At 51.9% G+C, this 23,530-nt stretch overlaps 1 protein-coding gene across 3 annotated transcripts in view; it reads right to left on the bottom strand.

The window, feature by feature from the left end:
* DYM (dymeclin) overlaps positions 1-23,530 on the bottom strand; it is a 276,200-nt gene that overhangs the window by 103,457 nt on the left and 149,213 nt on the right. For 2 of the 3 annotated variants that reach the window (XM_083155293.1, XM_083155294.1), the window contains exon 14: positions 6,283-6,447. The exons of the other annotated variant lie outside the window; for it this stretch is intronic. In XM_083155293.1, coding sequence (XP_083011419.1) covers positions 6,283-6,447 — 165 coding nt within the window. The remainder of the gene's footprint in view (positions 1-6,282; positions 6,448-23,530) is intronic. 3 annotated transcript variants of the gene reach the window in all.

The following is a 23,530-nucleotide window of genomic DNA, read 5'->3' as shown; positions in this document are numbered from 1 at the left end:
TGTGAATCAGCCCCAACCCCAGTGTGGGCAGCCTCATGTTCTGGGATCGCTATCAGTCCCATTGTGCCTGTGAATCAGCCCCATCCCGAGTGTGGGCAGCCTCATGTTCTGGGCTTGCTATCAGTCCTATTGTGCCTGTGAATCAGCCCTATCCCCAGTGCGAGCAGCCTCATGTTCTGGGCTCGCTATCAGTCCCATTGTGCCTGTGAATCAGCCCCATCCCCAGTGTGGGCAGCCTCATGTTCTGGGCTCGCTGGCCTCATGTTCTGGGCTCGCTATCAGTCCCATTGTGCCTGTGAATCAGCCCCGTCCCCAGTGTGGGCAGCCTCATGCTTTGGGCTCACTATCAGTCCCATTGTGCCTGTGAATCAGCCCCATCCCCAGTGTGGGCAGCCTCATGTTCTGGGCTCGCTATCAGTCCCTTTGTGCCTGTGAATCAGCCCCATCCCCAGTGTGGGCAGCCTCATGCTTTGGGCTCACTATCAGTCCCATTGTGCCTGTGAATCAGCCCTATCCCCAGTGCGAGCAGCCTCATGTTCTGGGCTCGCTATCAGTCCCATTGTGCCTGTGAATCAGCCCCATCCCCAGTGTGGGCAGCCTCATGTTCTGGGATCGCTATCAGTCCCTTTGTGCCTGTGAATCAGCCCCATCCCCAGTGTGGGCAGCCTCATGTTCTGGGCTCGCTGGCCTCATGTTCTGGGCTCGCTGGCCTCATGTTCTGGGATCGCTATCAGTCCCATTGTGCCTGTGAATCAGCCCCGTCCCCAGTGTGGGCAGCCTCATGCTTTGGGCTCACTATCAGTCCCATTGTGCCTGTGAATCAGCCCCATCCCCAGTGTGGGCAGCATCATGTTCTGGGCTCGCTATCAGTCCCTTTGTGCCTGTGAATCAGCCCCATCCCCAGTGTGGGCAGCCTCATGCTTTGGGCTCACTATCAGTCCCATTGTGCCTGTGAATCAGCCCCATCCCCAGTGTGGGCAGCCTCATGTTCTGGGCTCGCTATCAGTCCCTTTGTGCCTGTGAATCAGCCCCATCCCTAGTGTGGGCAGCCTCATGTTCTGGGATCGCTATCAGTCCCTTTGTGCCTGTGAATCAGCCCCATCCCCAGTGTGTGCAGCCTCATGTTCTGGGATCGCTATCAGTCCCATTGTGCCTGTGAATCAGCCCCATCTACAGTGTGGGCAGCCTCATGTTCTGGGCTCGCTATCAGTCCCATTGTGCCTGTGAATCAGCCCCATCCCCAGTGTGGGCAGCCTCATGTTCTGGGATCGTTATCAGTCCCATTGTGCCTGTGAATCAGCCCCATCCCCAGTGTGGGCAGCCTCATGTTCTGGGCTCGCTATCAGTCCCATTGTGCCTGTGAATCAGCCCCATCCCCGGTGTGGGCAGCCTCAGGTTCTGGGATCGCTATCAGTTCCATTGTGCCTGTGAATCAGTCCCATCCCCAGTGTGGGCAGCCTCATGTTCTGGGCTCGCTATCAGTCCCATTGTGCCTGTGAATCAGCCCCATCCCCAGTGTGTGCAGCCTCAGGTTCTAGGATCGCTATCAGTTCCATTGTGCCTGTGAATCAGTCCCATCCCCAGTGTGGGCAGCCTCATGTTCTGGGCTCGCTATCAGTCCCATTGTGCCTGTGAATCAGCCGCATCCCCAGTGTGTGCAGCCTCATGTTCTGGGCTCGCTATCAGTCCCATTGTGCCTGTGAATCAGCCCCATCCGCAGTGTGGGCAGCCTCATGTTCTGGGCTCGCTATCAGTCCCATTGTGCCTGTGAATCAGCCGCATCCCCAGTGTGGGCAGCCTCATGTTCTGGGCTCGCTATCAGTCCCATTGTGCCTGTGAATCAGCCCCATCCCCAGTGTGGGCAGCCTCATGTTCTGGGATCGCTATCAGTCCCTTTGTGCCTGTGAATCAGCCGCATCCCCAGTGTGGGCAGCCTCATGTTCTGGGCTCGCTATCAGTCCCATTGTGCCTGTGAATCAGCCCCATCCCCAGTGTGGGCAGCCTCATGTTCTGGGCTCGCTATCAGTCCCATTGTGCCTGTGAATCAGCCCCATCCCCAGTGTGGGCAGCCTCATGTTCTGGGATCGCTATCAGTCCTATTGTGCCTGTGAATCAGCCCCATCCCCAGTGTGTGCAGCCTCATGTTCTGGGCTCGCTATCAGTCCCATTGTGCCTGTGAATCAGCCCCATCCCCGGTGTGGGCAGCCTCATGTTCTGGGATCGCTATCAGTCCTATTGTGCCTGTGAATCAGCCCCATTCCCAGTGTGGGCAGCCTCATGTTCTGGGATCGCTATCAGTCACTTTGTGCCTGTGAATCAGCCCCATCCCCAGTGTGGGCAGCCTCATGTTCTGGGATCGCTATCAGTCCCATTGTACCTGTGAATCAGCCCCATCCCCAGTGTGGGCAGCCTTATGTTCTGGGATCGCTATCAGTCCCTTTGTGCCTGTGAATCAGCCCCATCCCCGGTGTGGGCAGCCTCATGTTCTGGGATCGCTATCAGTCCCTTTGTGCCTGTGAATCAGCCCCATCCCCAGTGTGTGCAGCCTCATGTTCTGGGCTCGCTATCAGTCCCATTGTGCCTGTGAATCAGCCCCATCCCCGGTGTGGGCAGCCTCATGTTCTGGGATCGCTATCAGTCCCTTTGTGCCTGTGAATCAGCCCCATCCCCAGTGTGGGCAGCCTCATGCTTTGGGCTCACTATCAGTCCCATTGTGCCTGTGAATCAGCCCCATCCCCAGTGTGGGCAGCCTCATGTTCTGGGCTCGCTATCAGTCCCTTTGTGCCTGTGAATCAGCCCCATCCCCAGTGTGGGCAGCCTCATGTTCTGGGATCGCTATCAGTCCCTTTGTGCCTGTGAATCAGCCCCATCCCCAGTGTGTGCAGCCTCATGTTCTGGGATCGCTATCAGTCCCATTGTGCCTGTGAATCAGCCCCATCTACAGTGTGGGCAGCCTCATGTTCTGGGCTCGCTATCAGTCCCATTGTGCCTGTGAATCAGCCCCATCCCTAGTGTGTGCAGCCTCAGGTTCTGGGATCGCTATCAGTTCCATTGTGCCTGTGAATCAGTCCCATCCCCAGTGTGGGCAGCCTCATGTTCTGGGCTCGCTATCAGTCCCATTGTGCCTGTGAATCAGCCCCATCCCCAGTGTGGGCAGCCTCATGTTCTGGGATCGCTATCAGTCCCTTTGTGCCTGTGAATCAGTCCCATCCCCAGTGTGGGCAGCCTCATGTTCTGGGCTCGCTATCAGTCCCATTGTGCCTGTGAATCAGCCCCATCCCCAGTGTGTGCAGCCTCAGGTTCTGGGATCGCTATCAGTTCCATTGTGCCTGTGAATCAGTCCCATCCCCAGTGTGGGCAGCCTCATGTTCTGGGCTCGCTATCAGTCCCTTTGTGCCTGTGAATCAGCCCTATCCCCAGTGTGGGCAGCCTCATGTTCTGGGCTCGCTATCAGTCCCATTGTGCCTGTGAATCAGCCCCATCCGCAGTGTGGGCAGCCTCATGTTCTGGGCTCGCTATCAGTCCCATTGTGCCTGTGAATCAGCCCCATCCCCAGTGTGGGCAGCCTCATGTTCTGGGCTCGCTATCAGTCCCATTGTGCCTGTGAATCAGCCCCATCCGCAGTGTGGGCAGCCTCATGTTCTGGGCTCGCTATCAGTCCCATTGTGCCTGTGAATCAGCCGCATCCCCAGTGTGTGCAGCCTCATGTTCTGGGCTCGCTATCAGTCCCATTGTGCCTGTGAATCAGCCCCATCCGCAGTGTGGGCAGCCTCATGTTCTGGGCTCGCTATCAGTCCCATTGTGCCTGTGAATCAGCCGCATCCCCAGTGTGGGCAGCCTCATGTTCTGGGCTCGCTATCAGTCCCATTGTGCCTGTGAATCAGCCCCATCTACAGTGTGGGCAGCCTCATGTTCTGGGCTCGCTATCAGTCCCATTGTGCCTGTGAATCAGCCGCATCCCCAGTGTGGGCAGCCTCATGTTCTGGGCTCGCTATCAGTCCTATTGTGCCTGTGAATCAGTCCCATCCCCAGTGTGGGCAGCCTCATGTTCTGGGCTCGCTATCAGTCCCATTGTGCCTGTGAATCAGCCCCATCCCCAGTGCGGGCAGCCTCATGTTCTGGGATCGCTATCAGTCCCATTGTGCCTGTGAATCAGCCGCATCCCCAGTGTGGGCAGCCTCATGTTCTGGGCTCGCTATCAGTCCCATTGTGCCTGTGAATCAGCCCCATCCCCAGTGTGGGCAGCCTCATGTTCTGGGCTAGCTATCAGTCCTATTGTGCCTGTGAATCAGCCCTATCCCCAGTGTGGGCAGCCTCATGTTCTGGGATCGCTATCAGTCCCATTGTGCCTGTGAATCAGCCCCATCCCCGGTGTGGGCAGCCTCATGTTCTGGGCTCGTTATCAGTCTCATTGCGCCTGTGAATCAGCCCCATCTACAGTGTGGGCAGCCTCATGTTCTGGGCTCGCTATCAGTCCTATTGTGCCTGTGAATCAGCCCCATCCCCAGTGCGGGCAGCCTCATGTTCTGGGCTCGCTATCAGTCCTATTGTGCCTGTGAATCAGCCCCATCCCCAGTGTGGGCAGCCTCATGTTCTGGGATCGCTATCAGTCCCTTTGTGCCTGTGAATCAGCCCCATCCCCGGTGTGGGCAGCCTCATGTTCTGGGCTCGCTATCAGTCCCTTTGTGCCTGTGAATCAGCCCCATCCCCAGTGTGTGCAGCCTCATGTTCTGGGCTCGCTATCAGTCCCATTGTACCTGTGAATCAGCCCCATCCCCAGTGTGGGCAGCCTCATGTTCTTGGATCGCTATCAGTCCCTTTGTGCCTGTGAATCAGCCCCATCCCCAGTGTGTGCAGCCTCATGTTCTGGGATCGCTATCAGTCCCATTGTGCCTGTGAATCAGCCCCATCCCCGGTGTGGGCAGCCTCATGTTCTGGGATCGCTATCAGTCCTATTGTGCCTGTGAATCAGCCCCATCTACGGTGTGGGCAGCCTCATGTTCTGGGCTCGCTATCAGTCCCATTGTGCCTGTGAATCAGCCCCATCCGCAGTGTGGGCAGCCTCATGTTCTGGGCTCGCTATCAGTCCCATTGTGCCTGTGAATCAGCCCCATTCCCAGTGTAATTCTACAACATGACATCCTGCACATCTAACACAGAACTCATGTCATCATCGCCAAAACTCCGTTCTATAATCATCCTGCTAGTCTATATCCTTCAAAACAATCCCCTCAGCCAATCCTCCAAAGCTTATCCTTACACAACTTAAGACCATCTTGGGTTCATCAGGGGGTTTGGTGGGGATGTACCAAACATTTGAGGGGGATAAAATTCAGAAGTTGCCCATAGCAACCAAACAGCTACAAACTGTCATTTTATAGACCATGCTAAAAAAAATATGGCTTAAAAGTGGATAAGTTGCTAAGGGCAACTTTCCCACTTTATGTCTCTTGATGGTATCATACTCCCCCTTACACACAGCTGGCAGTGGGCACTTATAGACCACCCAGCTGCCAAGACAGGCTGTGAAGACGCAGAACACCACTGACCAGCGGAAAGACCTCTCCTGGCCATTCAGAGGAAAGTGATGAAGATTACAGCGGTATGTCTTGTACCCTAACAGCGATGCTGCAGAACACGTTACATTGTCTGAGGCAGGGATTAAGCATTTCTAGCACCCTGAGCCTTCAAAACCCTATGCAGCAACTCATTCCTGCCTGGGGTGCTGCTATCTGCTTTGGTGCCTCTAGCACACTGTGGTCTGTATCTCAGTGCTGATACAGAGCAGCCTGTGCTACAGGCACCACAGCAGGGATTGAAAAGTGCAGGGTGCTAGAATGGTCACTAGGGTGATGTCGCACAGGCCCTTTTCCAGCGCTGATACCTAGTTACGGTGTTTTATCAGCCGCTGGAAGACATCACACAACCAACTGTACTGATTCTAATTGGTGTAACTATAGTAACAGATGCAATGTTCCAAGCCAATGGCTGTCTCCGACACCCAGCCCTGATCTTGTGCATAAATTCCCAAAGCCTGTAACTACAACATGGATGTAACAGAACCTACATGTAACAATACCCATGAAAGAAGGTAACATATCGGGCGGGTCCACACAGTCCCTGCGCCCACCCACCCCCATTGTAGTGGTGCATGCGAGCACAATACACAGTTGTCATGCAAGGTGACACTGTCCCACTCACAGTCACATGCGCTGGATACATGACACAGAGCAGGTACAATGAAGCGTGCAGCATGCAGATAAGCGAGCAGATATTAATAACCTGAAAGCATAGGATCGGAGTATATGAGAGCAAGTTAAAGACAAGATCTCCTCTCCACTGTCACTGAACGTGGTGAAGCAATGCTGCAGGGTAGCGCAGTGCGAGTGAGGAAAGTACAGTTTGTCCAGGACATATAAATATCTCCGCAAGTGGCGGCAGGCGGAACTGAAAGACAAGGGAGGGACAGAGAGAGAGAGAAAGGTAGGAGAAATCCCGTCATGTTATGTATAACAAGGAAAGATGCACAGGCCGAACATTACATCAGTATAGCATGAGAGGGGGAGACAGTGTCAGTCTGCGGCTAGGGGCAACGAGCATGCAGCACCATGCAGGTATACCATGGGTCCTGAGCTAATCTGTGTGCGGGGGGCTGACCCTCGCACAGGGATAAGCCAACGGGAGCAGTAGGGGAATGGATTACAGGATCACGAACTATAGGGCGAGTGCAGACATCCTGGTTATCCCATTAGGGAGTGTTGTGTGATAGACCTGCAACCTTGTCAGAACTCCGATATTAAAGGTATATATAACAGACAGAGTCACATACCCAAAGGTCAACACAAACCACTGACCATACACTGTGGTTCAATGTAAGTAGTTAGTAGCCTGCAACACTTAAATTGCTCCATCGGGCTCCATCTTGTGACCAGGGGTGTGCAGAACACTTGAATTCCCCCACCCCCAGAGGGGAGGAGCAGGGTTAGCCTCATATTGTATAGGATGGTCCACAGGTTGCAGGCAGCCCCGAGATGTTGCTGCTATAAATCTAGCTACCAAAATCTCCATCCCCTGGTGGCTGCAGACTATCACATATACACCCAGGGCAGAATTAAGCCTTCGGGGGACCCGGATCACTTTAGACAGGGGACCCCCCCATTTGCCATTGCTGGCCGCAAACTGCACGGGAGAATATTACACTGTCAAAACACAGAGTAAAGGCATGAAAAGCCTGTGACTCTGTACCTTACGCTGTAGGAGACCTCACAGGCTCAGCACTGCCTCTGATTAAAAACCCTCCCATGACAAGGCTGCTGCTGTCCTCCATGGGCATGAGAAGCATGTGATGAGCTCCACCAACCAGAGCTGAGTTCTTGAGCAAAGTCTCATGGGACTAAGTCAACTCCCAGTGCTTTATACCTGGACTTTTGGTGCTTTATAGCACTGTGGTACGTGCTATACTGTAAGCCAATTTGAATTGTTTTATAAATATGGTTTCTTTGCAGCGCCATTATCAATAAAGGATATTCAAACAATAATAATAATAATAATACTGCAGGACTTCCCTGAAAAGGGGAACTATAAAAGGATATTCTAATTTGAATTAAAATTGAGGAGAGCAAAATAATTCTAACATTTACTAATGTACACAGCAAACCCAATACAGTACTCCACAAGCTCTTTCCAACTTGTAACAAATGCAGTGATAATTAGGGGTAAAGGAATATTTATTATTGGTGAAAAGGCAAGACCCAGAATGATCACATAGCGCAGGGATACTGCAGGATGGAACCTGACGCATCGTGAGAATCTAATCAATGACCCTCACTCATAGGGGGAAATTTACTAAGATGTGTATTCTACTTCACATGTGATGTTGCTATGGGCAACCAATCAGAAACTAGAGATGTGCAGGCTCTGATTTACTTTGATTTCAAAGCAGGATCTTATTGGCTATCCCAAATCAAATGACAGTTGTTGACAGTTGATAGCCAATAAGATCCTGCTTTGAAATCAGAGTAAATCCGAGTAAATAGGAGCCTGCACATCTTTAGCAGAAACTATTAGTGTTCCCGCTAGGCTGTTTTAGCGGGGCGCTGCGCCATGCCCGATTTTTAAAGGGCAAAATGTGCCCTGCCCCTCTAGCAGCACCTAACTAAAACAGCCTGGAGTCTGCCCCGACACACCGCATGGGGAAGCCCAGCGCCGTCATAGACGGCGATGCCCGGCGCTTTCCAGGCAGCACAGAGACTGGGGACGGCGGTGGCCAGGCCCGCCCCCTTTAATGACGGCGGTGGCCGGGCCCGCCCACCTTTAATGACATTGCGGCCCTGTTATGCCCCTTTTGTGACATCGGCGGCCCGGGACCGCCCACAGCTGTGGCGTCGGCGGGCCCGGTCCGCCCCCTGCCTGCACAAAAACCTAGAGTGAACACTAAACTACTTATTTATTTAGCACCCTCAAGAAGATAGTAGACAGGATCTGATTGGTTGCCCATAGCAACATCACATGGGAAGTACACATCTTAGTAAATTTACCCCTTGGCAACACTATCTACTGCACAACCCACTCTGCGCAGATGCCTTGTGAACATGGGGAGCTCTCTGCACACAAATGAGTTAACGCTGGCCAAGGAGACGTAAACCAGCATAAATTGTGCTGAGCTCTGTTTAGCGGTGCTGTAGGGGAAGGTTTGGCAGCGAGTGCTGTACATACTCCAGGGATGGGATGAGTGTGGTTTGGAAGGGACCCATCCCAAACAACTGGCCATGAAGAGAGTCACATTTCGGATGAAACGCGAAAGCAACCTGGTGACCTCGGAAGTCTTCCCTGATCTGAGCAGGCTTTTCTTACAGATCACCCGTCATCTGTGCCACAACAATATAAATACTGCGTTACTGTACACCAGCAACGTGCTGTCCTGTGTTCCATTAAATGGCTCAGAGCTCATCTCACAGGTACAGGCAATAACTGACAGCAGTATGTAGCGGGATTCCCATCCGATTACAGCATTTACTGGGAACAGTGTATAGAAAGGAGAGAGATTCAGACAGACAGCGAGGGGAGACCGATCCAGTAGAGAGACTCAGAAGGACAGTGAGAGGAGACAACGACAGACAGAATAGCCGACAGAGAGAGCGAGACAGACAGGATGAGAGACGGAATCAGAGAGAGAGAGAAAGACAGTGAGAGGAGACAATGACAGATAGAAAGAATAGCCGACACAGACAGAAAGAGAGCGCGCACGAGAGAGAGGCGCAAAGACAGATAATGACACAGAACGTTAGACACAAGTGTTACATGTAGGCTGGCCAATCCCAGAATCATCGGCATTTGGCCCCAAAAACGCTGGGGTTTCCAATCCTGGGATTTCGAGATTAGACTGCACATGTGCCCGGCCTGCGGCGCTGCGCAGCGTGATGGCTCTGCGCAGCGTGCTGGTCAGGCCGAACGGCCGCTGTGCCCGCCCATCGCTCGCCAGCCCTGCTCCCAGCTACAGAACATCTTCCCGGCCTGGCTCCTAGATCCCGCCCGCGCCATAACAGGTCAATATGCGGGGAATTTATTTATTTTTTTATTATTTTTCAATCTCGAATTCCGGGATTGAAAAAATGCCCCAGGAATGGCTTTCTAGTTACATGTTCAACATGAGTTTTTCGCTTTTTTGGTGGCTTAGTCGACATAGGTCAATGCGTGGACATTGTAAAAGTGCACAGTTGTGCTCACCATGCTTCAGGCACTATTATAATCTAACACTATGTTCATTTGGATAGTAAAGAATGAACCAAGTCGACCTGCACAAAAAAACCCATGGAAAACTCATGTCTACCATGTGACCGTCTACCATGCTCCAGGCGACCTCATGATTGCGCCAGCCCCAGCATGTGCTGCAACCATCTTACCTGTCCACCCACCACCACATCTAACTAGTAACCAAACCTTTGTAAATCCCAGCTGAGCATTATGGGGGAAATTTACTAAAGGAAATTTGTAAAAAAAATAGGTGTATTTGTATCCAGAAATACACCTATTTTTGACATTCACTATCCCGAAAATACGGCAATTCGTATTCGTACTGACGACTACGAATTGCCGTATTTTCGGGATAGTAAATGTCAAAAATAAGTGTATTTCTGGATACAAATACACCTATTTTTTTACAAATTTCCTTTAGTAAATTTCCCCCTATATACCAGTGATCAGACCTACAGGTGCCCCAGCTGCGCATTATATAACAGTGATCAGACCTACAGGTGCCCCAGCTGCGCATTATATAACAGTGATCAGACCTACAGGTGCCCCAGCTGCGCATTATATAACAGTGCTCAGACCTACAGGTGCCCCAGCTGCGCATTATATAACAGTGATCAGACCTACAGGTGCCCCAGCTGCACATTATATAACAGTGATCAGACCTACAGGTGCCCCAGCTGCGCATTATATAACAGTGCTCAGACCTACAGGTGCCCCAGCTGCACATTATATAACAGTGATCAGACCTACAGGTGCCCCAGCTGTGCATTATAGAACAGTGATCAGACCTACAGGTGCCCCAGCTGCGCATTACAGAACAGTGATCAGACCTAAAGGTGCCCCAGCTGCGCATTATATAACAGTGATCAGACCTAAAGGTGAACCAGCTGCGCATTATATAACAGTGATCAGACCTACAGGTGCCCCAGCTGCGCATTATATAACAGTGATCAGACCTACAGGTGCCCCAGCTGCGCATTATATAACAGTGATCAGACCTAAAGGTGAACCAGCTGCGCATTATATAACAGTGATCAGACCTACAGGTGCCCCAGCTGCACATTATATAACAGTGATCAGACCTACAGGTGCCCCAGCTGCGCATTATATAACAGTGATCAGACCTACGGGTGCCCCAGCTGCTCATTATATAACAGTGATCAGACCTACAAGTGCCCCAGCTGCGCATTATATAACAGTGATCAGACCTACAGGTGCCCCAGCTGCTCATTATATAACAGTGATCAGACCTACAGGTGCCCCAGCTGCGCATTCTATAACAGTGATCAGACCTACAGGTGGATTCAGTATTGAATCCCGGCGGTCGGGATCCCGGCGTTCAGAATCCCAACGCCGGAATCCCGACAGCCGAAATGCCGACAAGGGGGGGACGTGGATCGCCCCCCCCTTGTGGGCTCGCTGCGCTCGCCACGCAGCGAGCCCGGTGCCTCGCTACGCTCGGCACGCTAATTTATTCTCCCTCCAGGGGTGTCGTGGACACCCCAGGAAGGAGAATGTGTCGGCATTTCGGCGGTCCGGATTCCGGCGTCGGGATTCTGAACGCCGGGATCCCGACCGCCGGGATTTTAACTGCATCCCCTACAGGTGCCCCAGCTGCGCATTATATAACAGTGATCAGCATATCCCAGCTGTGCTGCCTGCACTACTCCCCAGCATATCCCAGCTGTGCTGCCTGCACTACTCCCCAGCATATCCCAGCTCTGCTGCATGCACCCCTCCCCAGCATATCCCAGCTGTGCTGTCTGTGCTACTCCCCAGCATATCCCAGCTGTGCTGCCTGCACTACTTCCCATTATATCCCAGCTGTGCTGCCTGCACTACTCCCCAGCATATCCCAGCTGTGCTGCATGCACCAATCCCCAGCATATCCCAGCTGTGCTGCCTGTGCTATTTCCCAGCATATCCCGCCTGTGCTGCCTGCACTACTTCCCATTATATCCCAGCTGTGCTGCCTGCACTACATCCCATTATATCCCAGCTGTGCTACCTGTGCTATTCCCCAGCATATCCCGGCTGTGCTGCCTGCACTACTCCCCAGCATATCCCAGCTGTGCTGCCTGCGCTACTCCCCAGCATATCCCAGCTGTGCAGCCTGCGCTACTCCCCAGCATATCCCAGCTGTGCAGCCTGCGCTACTCCCCAGCATATCCCAGCTGTGCTGCCTGCGCTACTCCCCAGCATATCCCAGCTGTGCTGCCTGCGCTACTCCCCAGAATATCCCGGCTCTGCTGCATGCACTACTCCCCAGAATATCCCAGGCTCTGCTGCATGCACTACTCCCCAGCATATCCCAGCTGTGCTGCCTGGACTACTCCCCAGCATATCCCAGCTGTGCTGCCTGCACCACTCCCCAGCATATCCCAGCTGTGCTGCATGCACCACTCCCCAGCATATCCCAGCTGTGCTGCATGCACCACTCCCCAGCATATCCCAGCTGTGCTGCCTGCGCTACTCCACCAGCATATCCCAGCTGTGCTGCCTGCACTACTTCCCATTATATCCCAGCTGTGCTGCCTGCGCTACTTCCCATTATATCCCAGCTGTGCTATTTCCCAGCATATCCCGGCTGTGCTGCCTGCGCTACTTCCCATTATATTCCAGCTGTGCTGCCTGCACTACTCCCCAGCATATCCCAACTGTGCTGCCTGTGCTACTCCCCAGCATATCCCAGCTGTGCGCATATCCCAGCTTTGCTGCCTGCACTACTCCCCAGCATATCCCAGCTGTACTGCCTGCAATACTCCCCAGCATATCCCAGCTCTGCTGCATGCACCACTCCCCAGCATATCCCAGCTGTGCTGCCTGCACTACTTCCCATTATATCCCAGCTGTGCTGCCTGCACTACTTCCCATTATATCCCAGCTGTGCTGCCTGCGCTACTCCAAAGCATATCCCAAGTTGTGCTACCTGTGCTATTCCCCAGCATATCCCGGCTGTGCTGCCTGCACTACTTCCCATAATATCCCAGCTGTGCTGCATGCACTAACTCCCCAGCATATCCCAGCTGTGTTGCCTGCGCTACTCCCCAGAATATCCCAGCTCTGCTGCATGCACTACTCCCCAGCATATCCCAGCTGTGCTGCCTGCGCTACTCCCCAGAATATCCCAGCTCTGCTGCATGCACTACTCCCCAGCATATCCCAGCTGTGCTGCCTGCGCTACTCCCCAGCATATCCCAGCTGTGCTGCCTGCACCACTCCCCAGCATATCCCAGCTGTGCTGCATGCACCACTCCCCAGCATATCCCAGCTGTGCTGCATGCACCACTCCCCAGCATATCCCAGCTGTGCTGCCTACGCTACTCCCCCAGCATATCCCAGCTGTGCTGCCTGCAATACTTCCCATTATATCCCAGCTGTGCTGCCTGCGCTACTTCCCATTATATCCCAGCTGTGCTATTTCCCAGCATATCCCGGCTGTGCTGCCTGCTCTACTCCCCAGCATATCCCAGCTGTGCTGCCTGCGCTACTTCCCATTATATCCCAGCTGTGCTGCCTGCGTTACTTCCCATTATATCCCAGCTGTGCTCCCTGCACTACTCCCCAGTATATCCCAGCTGTGCTGCCTGCACTACTCCCCAGCATATCCCAATTGTGCTGCCTGCGCTACTCCCCAGCATATCCCAGCTTTGCTGCCTGCACTACTCCCCAGCATATCCCAGCTGTACTGCCTGCACTACTTCCCAGCATATCCCAGCTCTGCTGCATGCACCACTCCCCAGCATATCCCAGCTGTGCTGCATGTGCTACTCCCCAGCATATCCCAGCTGTGCTGCCTGCACTACTTCCCATTATATCCCAGCTGTGCTGCCTATACTACTCCCCAGCATATCCCAGCTGTGCTGCCTGCACTACTTCCCATTATATCCCAGCTGTGCTGCCTATACTACTCCCCAGCATATCCCAGCTGTGCTGCCTGCGCTACTCCAAAGCATATCCAAAGTTGTGCTACCTGTGCTATTCCCCAGCATATCCCGGCTGGGCTGCCTGCACTACTTCCCATAATATCCCAGCTGTGCTGCCTGCGCTACTTCCCATTATATCCCAGCTGTGCTATTTCCCAGCATATCCCGGCTGTGCTGCCTGCGCTACTTCCCATTATATTCCAGCTGTGCTGCCTGCACTACTCCCCAGCATATCCCAACTGTGCTGCCTGTGCTACTCCCCAGCATATCCCAGCTGTGCGCATATCCCAGCTTTGCTGCCTGCACTACTCCCCAGCATATCCCAGCTGTACTGCCTGCAATACTCCCCAGCATATCCCAGCTCTGCTGCATGCACCACTCCCCAGCATATCCCAGCTGTGCTGCCTGCACTACTTCCCATTATATCCCAGCTGTGCTGCCTGCACTACTTCCCATTATATCCCAGCTGTGCTGCCTGCGCTACTCCAAAGCATATCCCAAGTTGTGCTACCTGTGCTATTCCCCAGCATATCCCGGCTGTGCTGCCTGCACTACTTCCCATAATATCCCAGCTGTGCTGCATGCACTAACTCCCCAGCATATCCCAGCTGTGTTGCCTGCGCTACTCCCCAGAATATCCCAGCTCTGCTGCATGCACTACTCCCCAGCATATCCCAGCTGTGCTGCCTGCGCTACTCCCCAGAATATCCCAGCTCTGCTGCATGCACTACTCCCCAGCATATCCCAGCTGTGCTGCCTGCGCTACTCCCCAGAATATCCCAGCTCTGCTGCATGCACTACTCCCCAGCATATCCCAGCTGTGCTGCCTGCGCTACTCCCCAGCATATCCCAGCTGTGCTGCCTGCACCACTCCCCAGCATATCCCAGCTGTGCTGCCTGCGCTACTCCCCAGCATATCCCAGCTGTGCTGCCTGCACCACTCCCCAGCATATCCCAGCTGTGCTGCATGCACCACTCCCCAGCATATCCCAGCTGTGCTGCATGCACCACTCCCCAGCATATCCCAGCTGTGCTGCCTGCGCTACTCCCCCAGCATATCCCAGCTGTGCTGCCTGCAATACTTCCCATTATATCCCAGCTGTGCTGCCTGCGCTACTTCCCATTATATCCCAGCTGTGCTATTTCCCAGCATATCCCGGCTGTGCTGCCTGCTCTACTCCCCAGCATATCCCAGCTGTGCTGCCTGCGCTACTTCCCATTATATCCCAGCTGTGCTGCCTGCGTTACTTCCCATTATATCCCAGCTGTGCTCCCTGCACTACTCCCCAGTATATCCCAGCTGTGCTGCCTGCACTACTCCCCAGCATATCCCAATTGTGCTGCCTGCGCTACTCCCCAGCATATCCCAGCTTTGCTGCCTGCACTACTCCCCAGCATATCCCAGCTGTACTGCCTGCACTACTTCCCAGCATATCCCAGCTCTGCTGCATGCACCACTCCCCAGCATATCCCAGCTGTGCTGCATGTGCTACTCCCCAGCATATCCCAGCTGTGCTGCCTGCACTACTTCCCATTATATCCCAGCTGTGCTGCCTATACTACTCCCCAGCATATCCCAGCTGTGCTGCCTGCACTACTTCCCATTATATCCCAGCTGTGCTGCCTATACTACTCCCCAGCATATCCCAGCTGTGCTGCCTGCGCTACTCCAAAGCATATCCAAAGTTGTGCTACCTGTGCTATTCCCCAGCATATCCCGGCTGGGCTGCCTGCACTACTTCCCATAATATCCCAGCTGTGCTGCCTGCACTACTTCCAATTATATCCCAGCTGTGCTGCTTGCACTACTCCCCAGCATATCCCAGCTGTGCTGCCTGCACTACTCCCCAGCATATCCCAGCTGTGCTGCCTGCGCTACTCCCCAGCATATCCCAGCTGTGCTGCCTGTGGTACTCCCCTGCTGCTACCCTCTTTTGTACCCCAGAAATCAGGGTGTGTAGGACCTTCAGTATGTTCAGCACCACCACAGCTATAGCACCATCTATTGATATAATTATTTCCTTGCTCATAGAATTCATATCCTGGAAAGAGTGATGAAAAAAACAAAGCATGCTGGGACCTGCAGTTCTGCGACATGAGCGCCCTAGGTTGTTTAGACTTCTATGCACAGTAGAACATATGGCAGGGTTCCAAGAGACGAGGCAATGGTTAAAGCTGCAGAGCCGCAGACAGCATGTGACAGAACTGGGAAATGTTTTACAAATGTGTCTCACCGCGGAATTACCTCTTATTAGAAAACTGCAGACAAGCGGGTAGAATCTCTGCTGAGACCTCCTTCCTGTTCTCTAGTCCGGTAACTGTATATGCAGTAAGTCTACACATCGTCAGTGTACCAAAAACCTGATGACAGCTGGGTTTCTGAACATTTCCCCAAGCCAGGCAGCCAGCGTCATGACCCTCTGTGTGCATTTAATAAAGCACAGCGAAATTTCGTGTTTTCTAGACTGGGAGCTGCCATGTTGGTTGCCTGATATCGCTATAATGAAATATCACCCAAACATAACTTTACCCCCCTCATTGGCAACGCAAAACGTTCTCTCCTGTTTGGAGGAATTTCAGCTGGTATCTGAGCTAGTAGAACTGTGATATCTAACCAGAAGAATCTCTGGTGAAGCCATCTACATAAGGACCGGAATGGAGAATTGGAGGAATGTTACCGAACTTCACAAAATACAAACAAAACAAGAAAATAATTTTGGGAGATGCTACCCGGCAACCCTGAATAGGCGATTGTTTCCCGATTTATACTGATCATACTTCGCTCAGAGAAACACCAAATGATTCCTGTTCTGTGTCAGGAACGGTCTGACCGTTACACTGAAGACATTTGCAGTAAAAAGAATACATTTACTGACCATCTATATACCAGTGGTAATCAACCTGGGGTACTAGTACTCCTGGGGGTACTCTGCAGACTGGTTCTTAAAAATAATATTGTTAATGGTGGAAGAAGTGGTAGAAGTTCCCCAATGGGGGAAGATGAAGCATTTGGAGATGAACGACGTCACGTCACTTCCGGTACTCCATATTGGCCCTTATTCTAATTCGGACGGTACGGCCCGCGTGCGGCCGTACCGCCGATGTTTTTCTTCTGCACATGCGCAGAGGTCAATCTGCGCATGTGCAGCCCCCTTCGCCGCAGACGTATTTCGTCCGCCGCAAAGGGGGCGTGAGAGGCTTCATGCCCTCATTTCCCTATGTGTACGCCCCGCGTTTCATGGGCGTTCCCATGCAAACGCGGGGCGTATGCATGGTAATGAGGGCATGACGCAACTCATGGGGGCGGAAAGCTGACGTCGCCGGATGTCAGCTTTCAGCCCCCATACAAGCTAACACACGGACGATTGTCCGTGTGGTCTCAGCTTGCGGGAGCTGCCGGGGCGTGCGGACCTGCCTTCGATGGTCGACGACCATCGAATGCAGGGGGCAGCTCCCACCATGGTGGAGGCGTACGCCTCCACCATTTTTATGCGGATCGCCAGCCGTCCGTGTACGGACGGCCGTGGCGATCCGTAGGGTGGGCGGGGATTGGTTTGTGCGGCCGGAGCCCCGTGTGCGGCTCTGGCCGCACCAACCAGAATAAGGGCCCTTGAGAGGAGGGGTACGGGAGAGAAAAAAAGGTTGGGAACTGCTGGTCTATACTATAACACCCATGGAAAGGCCATCATTTAAATGTCAAGATTCACCTTGAAGTTCCCTCCTAAGCAGGCGTCAGTGTAGTACCCGAGGTCCTGCTTGCCTTCTATCAGGGGGATACAGTTATGAACTCCAGGTTTACTACTGTGGTCGGATACGAGTGTTGCTGGATGAAACACTCATGGATCAGAAGCATATCCCAACCTTCTAATTAAGGAGACAAAACAAAGGAAGTCGGTCGCACAAGACCATGTAATATATTTTAATATTTTAGAGGACCCCCAAACATCAAACAGTTTATATAATTGTAGTGGAGACGGAGGTGTGCTACCCCAGGACAATGGAGGATATTGCAAAAAGGAAAAGAAGAAGAAGAATGTCCTGTTAATGTGGGTGCACCTATTGGTATTAAAATATAACTTTTAATAATTATTAGTAAGATGCTGCGAAATGTATTAAAAGAAATGGAGAGGGGACAAACAACAATAATAGTAGGAATTACAAATGTTAAAAATGAAGGTGGCAGGCAGAGCGCTCTCTCAAGTGCACTTGGATAGTCAGGGTTGGTAGGTGTGTTGAACGTTATCGGGTAAATTGGTGTTTATCACAACAGTATTGGGTAACTTTATTAAGTAATCATAGAACCCACACATCTGATACAAACAATTTCGCTACACAGGGTTTAGAAGTCAGATACTTGGCTTGTAACCCTTTTACCCAGGTATCCGCTGGGATATGTATTAGGGTCAGCACTAGATATCGTATGACGTGGCTGGCAATCATCCGCTGCGGGCCCGCAAGTGGAGATTCTGCCTTAGCCTGAACCGAACCAGCTGGTCGTTACTCACCGCTTGTGCTTGTAATTGCACCCGCGGTGTGTACGCCTGTCTCTGTAACAGTTTAGTATAATGAACAGTTCGTTCTATCTCTTGTCAGGATCTTCAGGCTGCTGGGGTGTAACAATCACTGCAGTGCTCTGAGATCGTGTCTGACTATGTGAGACGTATGAATGCCGGCTCCCCTGGTAGCCCTAGATGACCAGCCACCCGTCCTGCTCTTGTGCCTATTAATGAAGCTCAATGGCTGGGCACGGCAGTGGTGGGAAGTGCCGGTACTAGTACCAGATGTGACCCGCTACCCTTATAAGGGCTGTGGGATAATGTCAGATACACACATACAAAATCGTAAATACATCCTAATAAGAAAAATAATAAAGTGAGAGAGAGCGCTGAATCTGCTTGCACACCGCTAGCCAGCACGCGCTTCGCAGAACAGCTTTTTCAAGGCCTTGAAAAAGCTGTTCTGCGAAGCGCGTGCCGAAAAAGCTGTTCTGCGAAGCACATGCGCAGAGGTCAATCTGCGCATGTGCAGCCCCCTTCGCCGCAGACGTATTTCGTCCGCCGCAAAGGGGGCGTATAGGGGCGTGAGAGGCTTCATGCCCTCATTTCCCTATGTGTACGCCCCGCGTTTCATGGGCGTTCCCATGCAAACGCGGGGCGTATGCATGGTAATGAGGGCATGACGCAACTCATGGGGGCGGAAAGCTGACGTCGCCGGATGTCAGCTTTCAGCCCCCATACAAGCTACCACACGGACGATTGTCCGTGTGGTCTCAGCTTGCGGGAGCTGCCGGGGCGTGCGGACCTGCCTTCGATGGTCGACGACCATCGAATGCAGGGGGCAGCTCCCACCATGGTGGAGGCGTACGCCTCCACCATTTTTATGCGGATCGCCAGCCGTCCGTGTACGGACGGCCGTGGCGATCCGTAGGGTGGGCGGGGATTGGTTTGCGCGGCCGGAGCCCCGTGTGCGGCTCTGGCCGCACCAACCAGAATAAGGGCCCTTGAGAGGAGGGGTACGGGAGAGAAAAAAAGGTTGGGAACTGCTGGTCTATACTATAACACCCATGGAAAGGCCATCATTTAAATGTCAAGATTCACCTTGAAGTTCCCTCCTAAGCAGGCGTCAGTGTAGTACCCGAGGTCCTGCTTGCCTTCTATCAGGGGGATACAGTTATGAACTCCAGGTTTACTACTGTGGTCGGATACGAGTGTTGCTGGATGAAACACTCATGGATCAGAAGCATATCCCAACCTTCTAATTAAGGAGACAAAACAAAGGAAGTCGGTCGCACAAGACCATGTAATATATTTTAATATTTTAGAGGACCCCCAAACATCAAACAGTTTATATAATTGTAGTGGAGACGGAGGTGTGCTACCCCAGGACAATGGAGGATATTGCAAAAAGGAAAAGAAGAAGAAGAATGTCCTGTTAATGTGGGTGCACCTATTGGTATTAAAATATAACTTTTAATAATTATTAGTAAGATGCTGCGAAATGTATTAAAAGAAATGGAGAGGGGACAAACAACAATAATAGTAGGAATTACAAATGTTAAAAATGAAGGTGGCAGGCAGAGCGCTCTCTCAAGTGCACTTGGATAGTCAGGGTTGGTAGGTGTGTTGAACGTTATCGGGTAAATTGGTGTTTATCACAACAGTATTGGGTAACTTTATTAAGTAATCATAGAACCCACACATCTGATACAAACAATTTCGCTACACAGGGTTTAGAAGTCAGATACTTGGCTTGTAACCCTTTTACCCAGGTATCCGCTGGGATATGTATTAGGGTCAGCACTAGATATCGTATGACGTGGCTGGCAATCATCCGCTGCGGGCCCGCAAGTGGAGATTCTGCCTTAGCCTGAACCGAACCAGCTGGTCGTTACTCACCGCTTGTGCTTGTAATTGCACCCGCGGTGTGTACGCCTGTCTCTGTAACAGTTTAGTATAATGAACAGTTCGTTCTATCTCTTGTCAGGATCTTCAGGCTGCTGGGGTGTAACAATCACCGCAGTGCTCTGAGATCGTGTCTGACTATGTGAGACGTATGAATGCCGGCTCCCCTGGTAGCCCTAGATGACCAGCCACCCGTCCTGCTCTTGTGCCTATTAATGAAGCTCAATGGCTGGGCACGGCAGTGGTGGGAAGTGCCGGTACTAGTACCAGATGTGACCCGCTACCCTTATAAGGGCTGTGGGATAATGTCAGATACACACATACAAAATCGTAAATACATCCTAATAAGAAAAATAATAAAGTGAGAGAGAGCGCTGAATCTGCTTGCACACCGCTAGCCAGCACGCGCTTCGCAGAACAGCTTTTTCAAGGCCTTGAAAAAGCTGTTCTGCGAAGCGCGTGCCGAAAAAGCTGTTCTGCGAAGCACATGCGCAGAGGTCAATCTGCGCATGTGCAGCCCCCTTCGCCGCAGACGTATTTCGTCCGCCGCAAAGGGGGCGTATAGGGGCGTGAGAGGCTTCATGCCCTCATTTCCCTATGTGTACGCCCCGCGTTTCATGGGCGTTCCCATGCAAACGCGGGGCGTATGCATGGTAATGAGGGCATGACGCAACTCATGGGGGCGGAAAGCTGACGTCGCCGGATGTCAGCTTTCAGCCCCCATACAAGCTACCACACGGACGATTGTCCGTGTGGTCTCAGCTTGCGGGAGCTGCCGGGGCGTGCGGACCTGCCTTCGATGGTCGACGACCATCGAATGCAGGGGGCAGCTCCCACCATGGTGGAGGCGTACGCCTCCACCATTTTTATGCGGATCGCCAGCCGTCCGTGTACGGACGGCCGTGGCGATCCGTAGGGTGGGCGGGGATTGGTTTGTGCGGCCGGAGCCCCGTGTGCGGCTCTGGCCGCACCAACCAGAATAAGGGCCCTTGAGAGGAGGGGTACGGGAGAGAAAAAAAGGTTGGGAACTGCTGGTCTATACTATAACACCCATGGAAAGGCCATCATTTAAATGTCAAGATTCACCTTGAAGTTCCCTCCTAAGCAGGCGTCAGTGTAGTACCCGAGGTCCTGCTTGCCTTCTATCAGGGGGATACAGTTATGAACTCCAGGTTTACTACTGTTGTCGGATACGAGTGTTGCTGGATGAAACACTCATGGATCAGAAGCATATCCCAACCTTCTAATTAAGGAGACAAAACAAAGGAAGTCGGTCGCACAAGACCATGTAATATATTTTAATATTTTAGAGGACCCCCAAACATCAAACAGTTTATATAATTGTAGTGGAGACGGAGGTGTGCTACCCCAGGACAATGGAGGATATTGCAAAAAGGAAAAGAAGAAGAAGAATGTCCTGTTAATGTGGGTGCACCTATTGGTATTAAAATATAACTTTTAATAATTATTAGTAAGATGCTGCGAAATGTATTAAAAGAAATGGAGAGGGGACAAACAACAATAATAGTAGGAATTACAAATGTTAAAAATGAAGGTGGCAGGCAGAGCGCTCTCTCAAGTGCACTTGGATAGTCAGGGTTGGTAGGTGTGTTGAACGTTATCGGGTAAATTGGTGTTTATCACAACAGTATTGGGTAACTTTATTAAGTAATCATAGAACCCACACATCTGATACAAACAATTTCGCTACACAGGGTTTAGAAGTCAGATACTTGGCTTGTAACCCTTTTACCCAGGTATCCGCTGGGATATGTATTAGGGTCAGCACTAGATATCGTATGACGTGGCTGGCAATCATCCGCTGCGGGCCCGCAAGTGGAGATTCTGCCTTAGCCTGAACCGAACCAGCTGGTCGTTACTCACCGCTTGTGCTTGTAATTGCACCCGCGGTGTGTACGCCTGTCTCTGTAACAGTTTAGTATAATGAACAGTTCGTTCTATCTCTTGTCAGGATCTTCAGGCTGCTGGGGTGTAACAATCACCGCAGTGCTCTGAGATCGTGTCTGACTATGTGAGACGTATGAATGCCGGCTCCCCTGGTAGCCCTAGATGACCGGCCACCCGTCCTGCTCTTGTGCCTATTAATGAAGCTCAATGGCTGGGCACGGCAGTGGTGGGAAGTGCCGGTACTAGTACCAGATGTGACCCGCTACCCTTATAAGGGCTGTGGGATAATGTCAGATACACACATACAAAATCGTAAATACATCCTAATAAGAAAAATAATAAAGTGAGAGAGAGCGCTGAATCTGCTTGCACACCGCTAGCCAGCACGCGCTTCGCAGAACAGCTTTTTCAAGGCCTTGAAAAAGCTGTTCTGCGAAGCGTGTGCCGAAAAAGCTGTTCTGCGAAGCGCGTGCTGGCTAGCGGTGTGCAAGCAGATTCAGCGCTCTCTCTCACTTTATTATTTTTCTTATTAGGATGTATTTACGATTTTGTATGTGTGTATCTGACATTATCCCACAGCCCTTATAAGGGTAGCGGGTCACATCTGGTACTAGTACCGGCACTTCCCACCACTGCCGTGCCCAGCCATTGAGCTTCATTAATAGGCACAAGAGCAGGACGGGTGGCCGGTCATCTAGGGCTACCAGGGGAGCCGGCATTCATACGTCTCACATAGTCAGACACGATCTCAGAGCACTGCGGTGATTGTTACACCCCAGCAGCCTGAAGATCCTGACAAGAGATAGAACGAACTGTTCATTATACTAAACTGTTACAGAGACAGGCGTACACACCGCGGGTGCAATTACAAGCACAAGCGGTGAGTAACGACCAGCCGGTTCGGTTCAGGCTAAGGCAGAATCTCCACTTGCGGGCCGGCAGCGAATGATTGCCAGCCACGTCATACGATATCTAGTGCTGACCCTAATACATATCCCAGGGGATACCTGGGTAAAAGGGTTACAAGCCAAGTATCTGACTTCTAAACCCTGTGTAGCGAAATTGTTTGTATCAGATGTGTGGGTTCCATGATTACTTAATAAAGTTACCCAATACTGTTGTGATAAACACCAATTTACCCGATAACGTTCAACACACCTACCAACCCTGACTATCCAAGTGCACTTGAGAGAGCGCTCTGCCTGCCACCTTCATTTTTAACATTTGTAATTCCTACTATTATTGTTGTTTGTCCCCTCTCCATTTCTTTTAATACATTTCGCAGCATCTTACTAATAATTATTAAAAGTTATATTTTAATACCAATAGGTGCACCCACATTAACAGGACATTCTTCTTCTTCTTTTCCTTTTTGCAACCTTCTAATTAGCAGGATAAATAAAGCTCTGTACACATTGGGCAATCTATCACTAACGATATGGACAATATAGGTATAGTTAACATAGTGCAAAACATCTAGTGTGTACGCTCAATGTCATTATTGTTGCGCACATCCCGCGCATCGATAACGGCCTCCCAACG

Source organism: Crinia signifera, chromosome 1 (assembly GCF_055691185.1).
Source record: "Crinia signifera chromosome 1, ASM5569118v1, whole genome shotgun sequence".
NCBI classification, from domain to species: Eukaryota; Metazoa; Chordata; class Amphibia; order Anura; family Myobatrachidae; genus Crinia; species Crinia signifera.
Note: the sequence above shows the minus strand (reverse complement) of the source record. Positions and strands in the feature narration are given on the sequence as shown.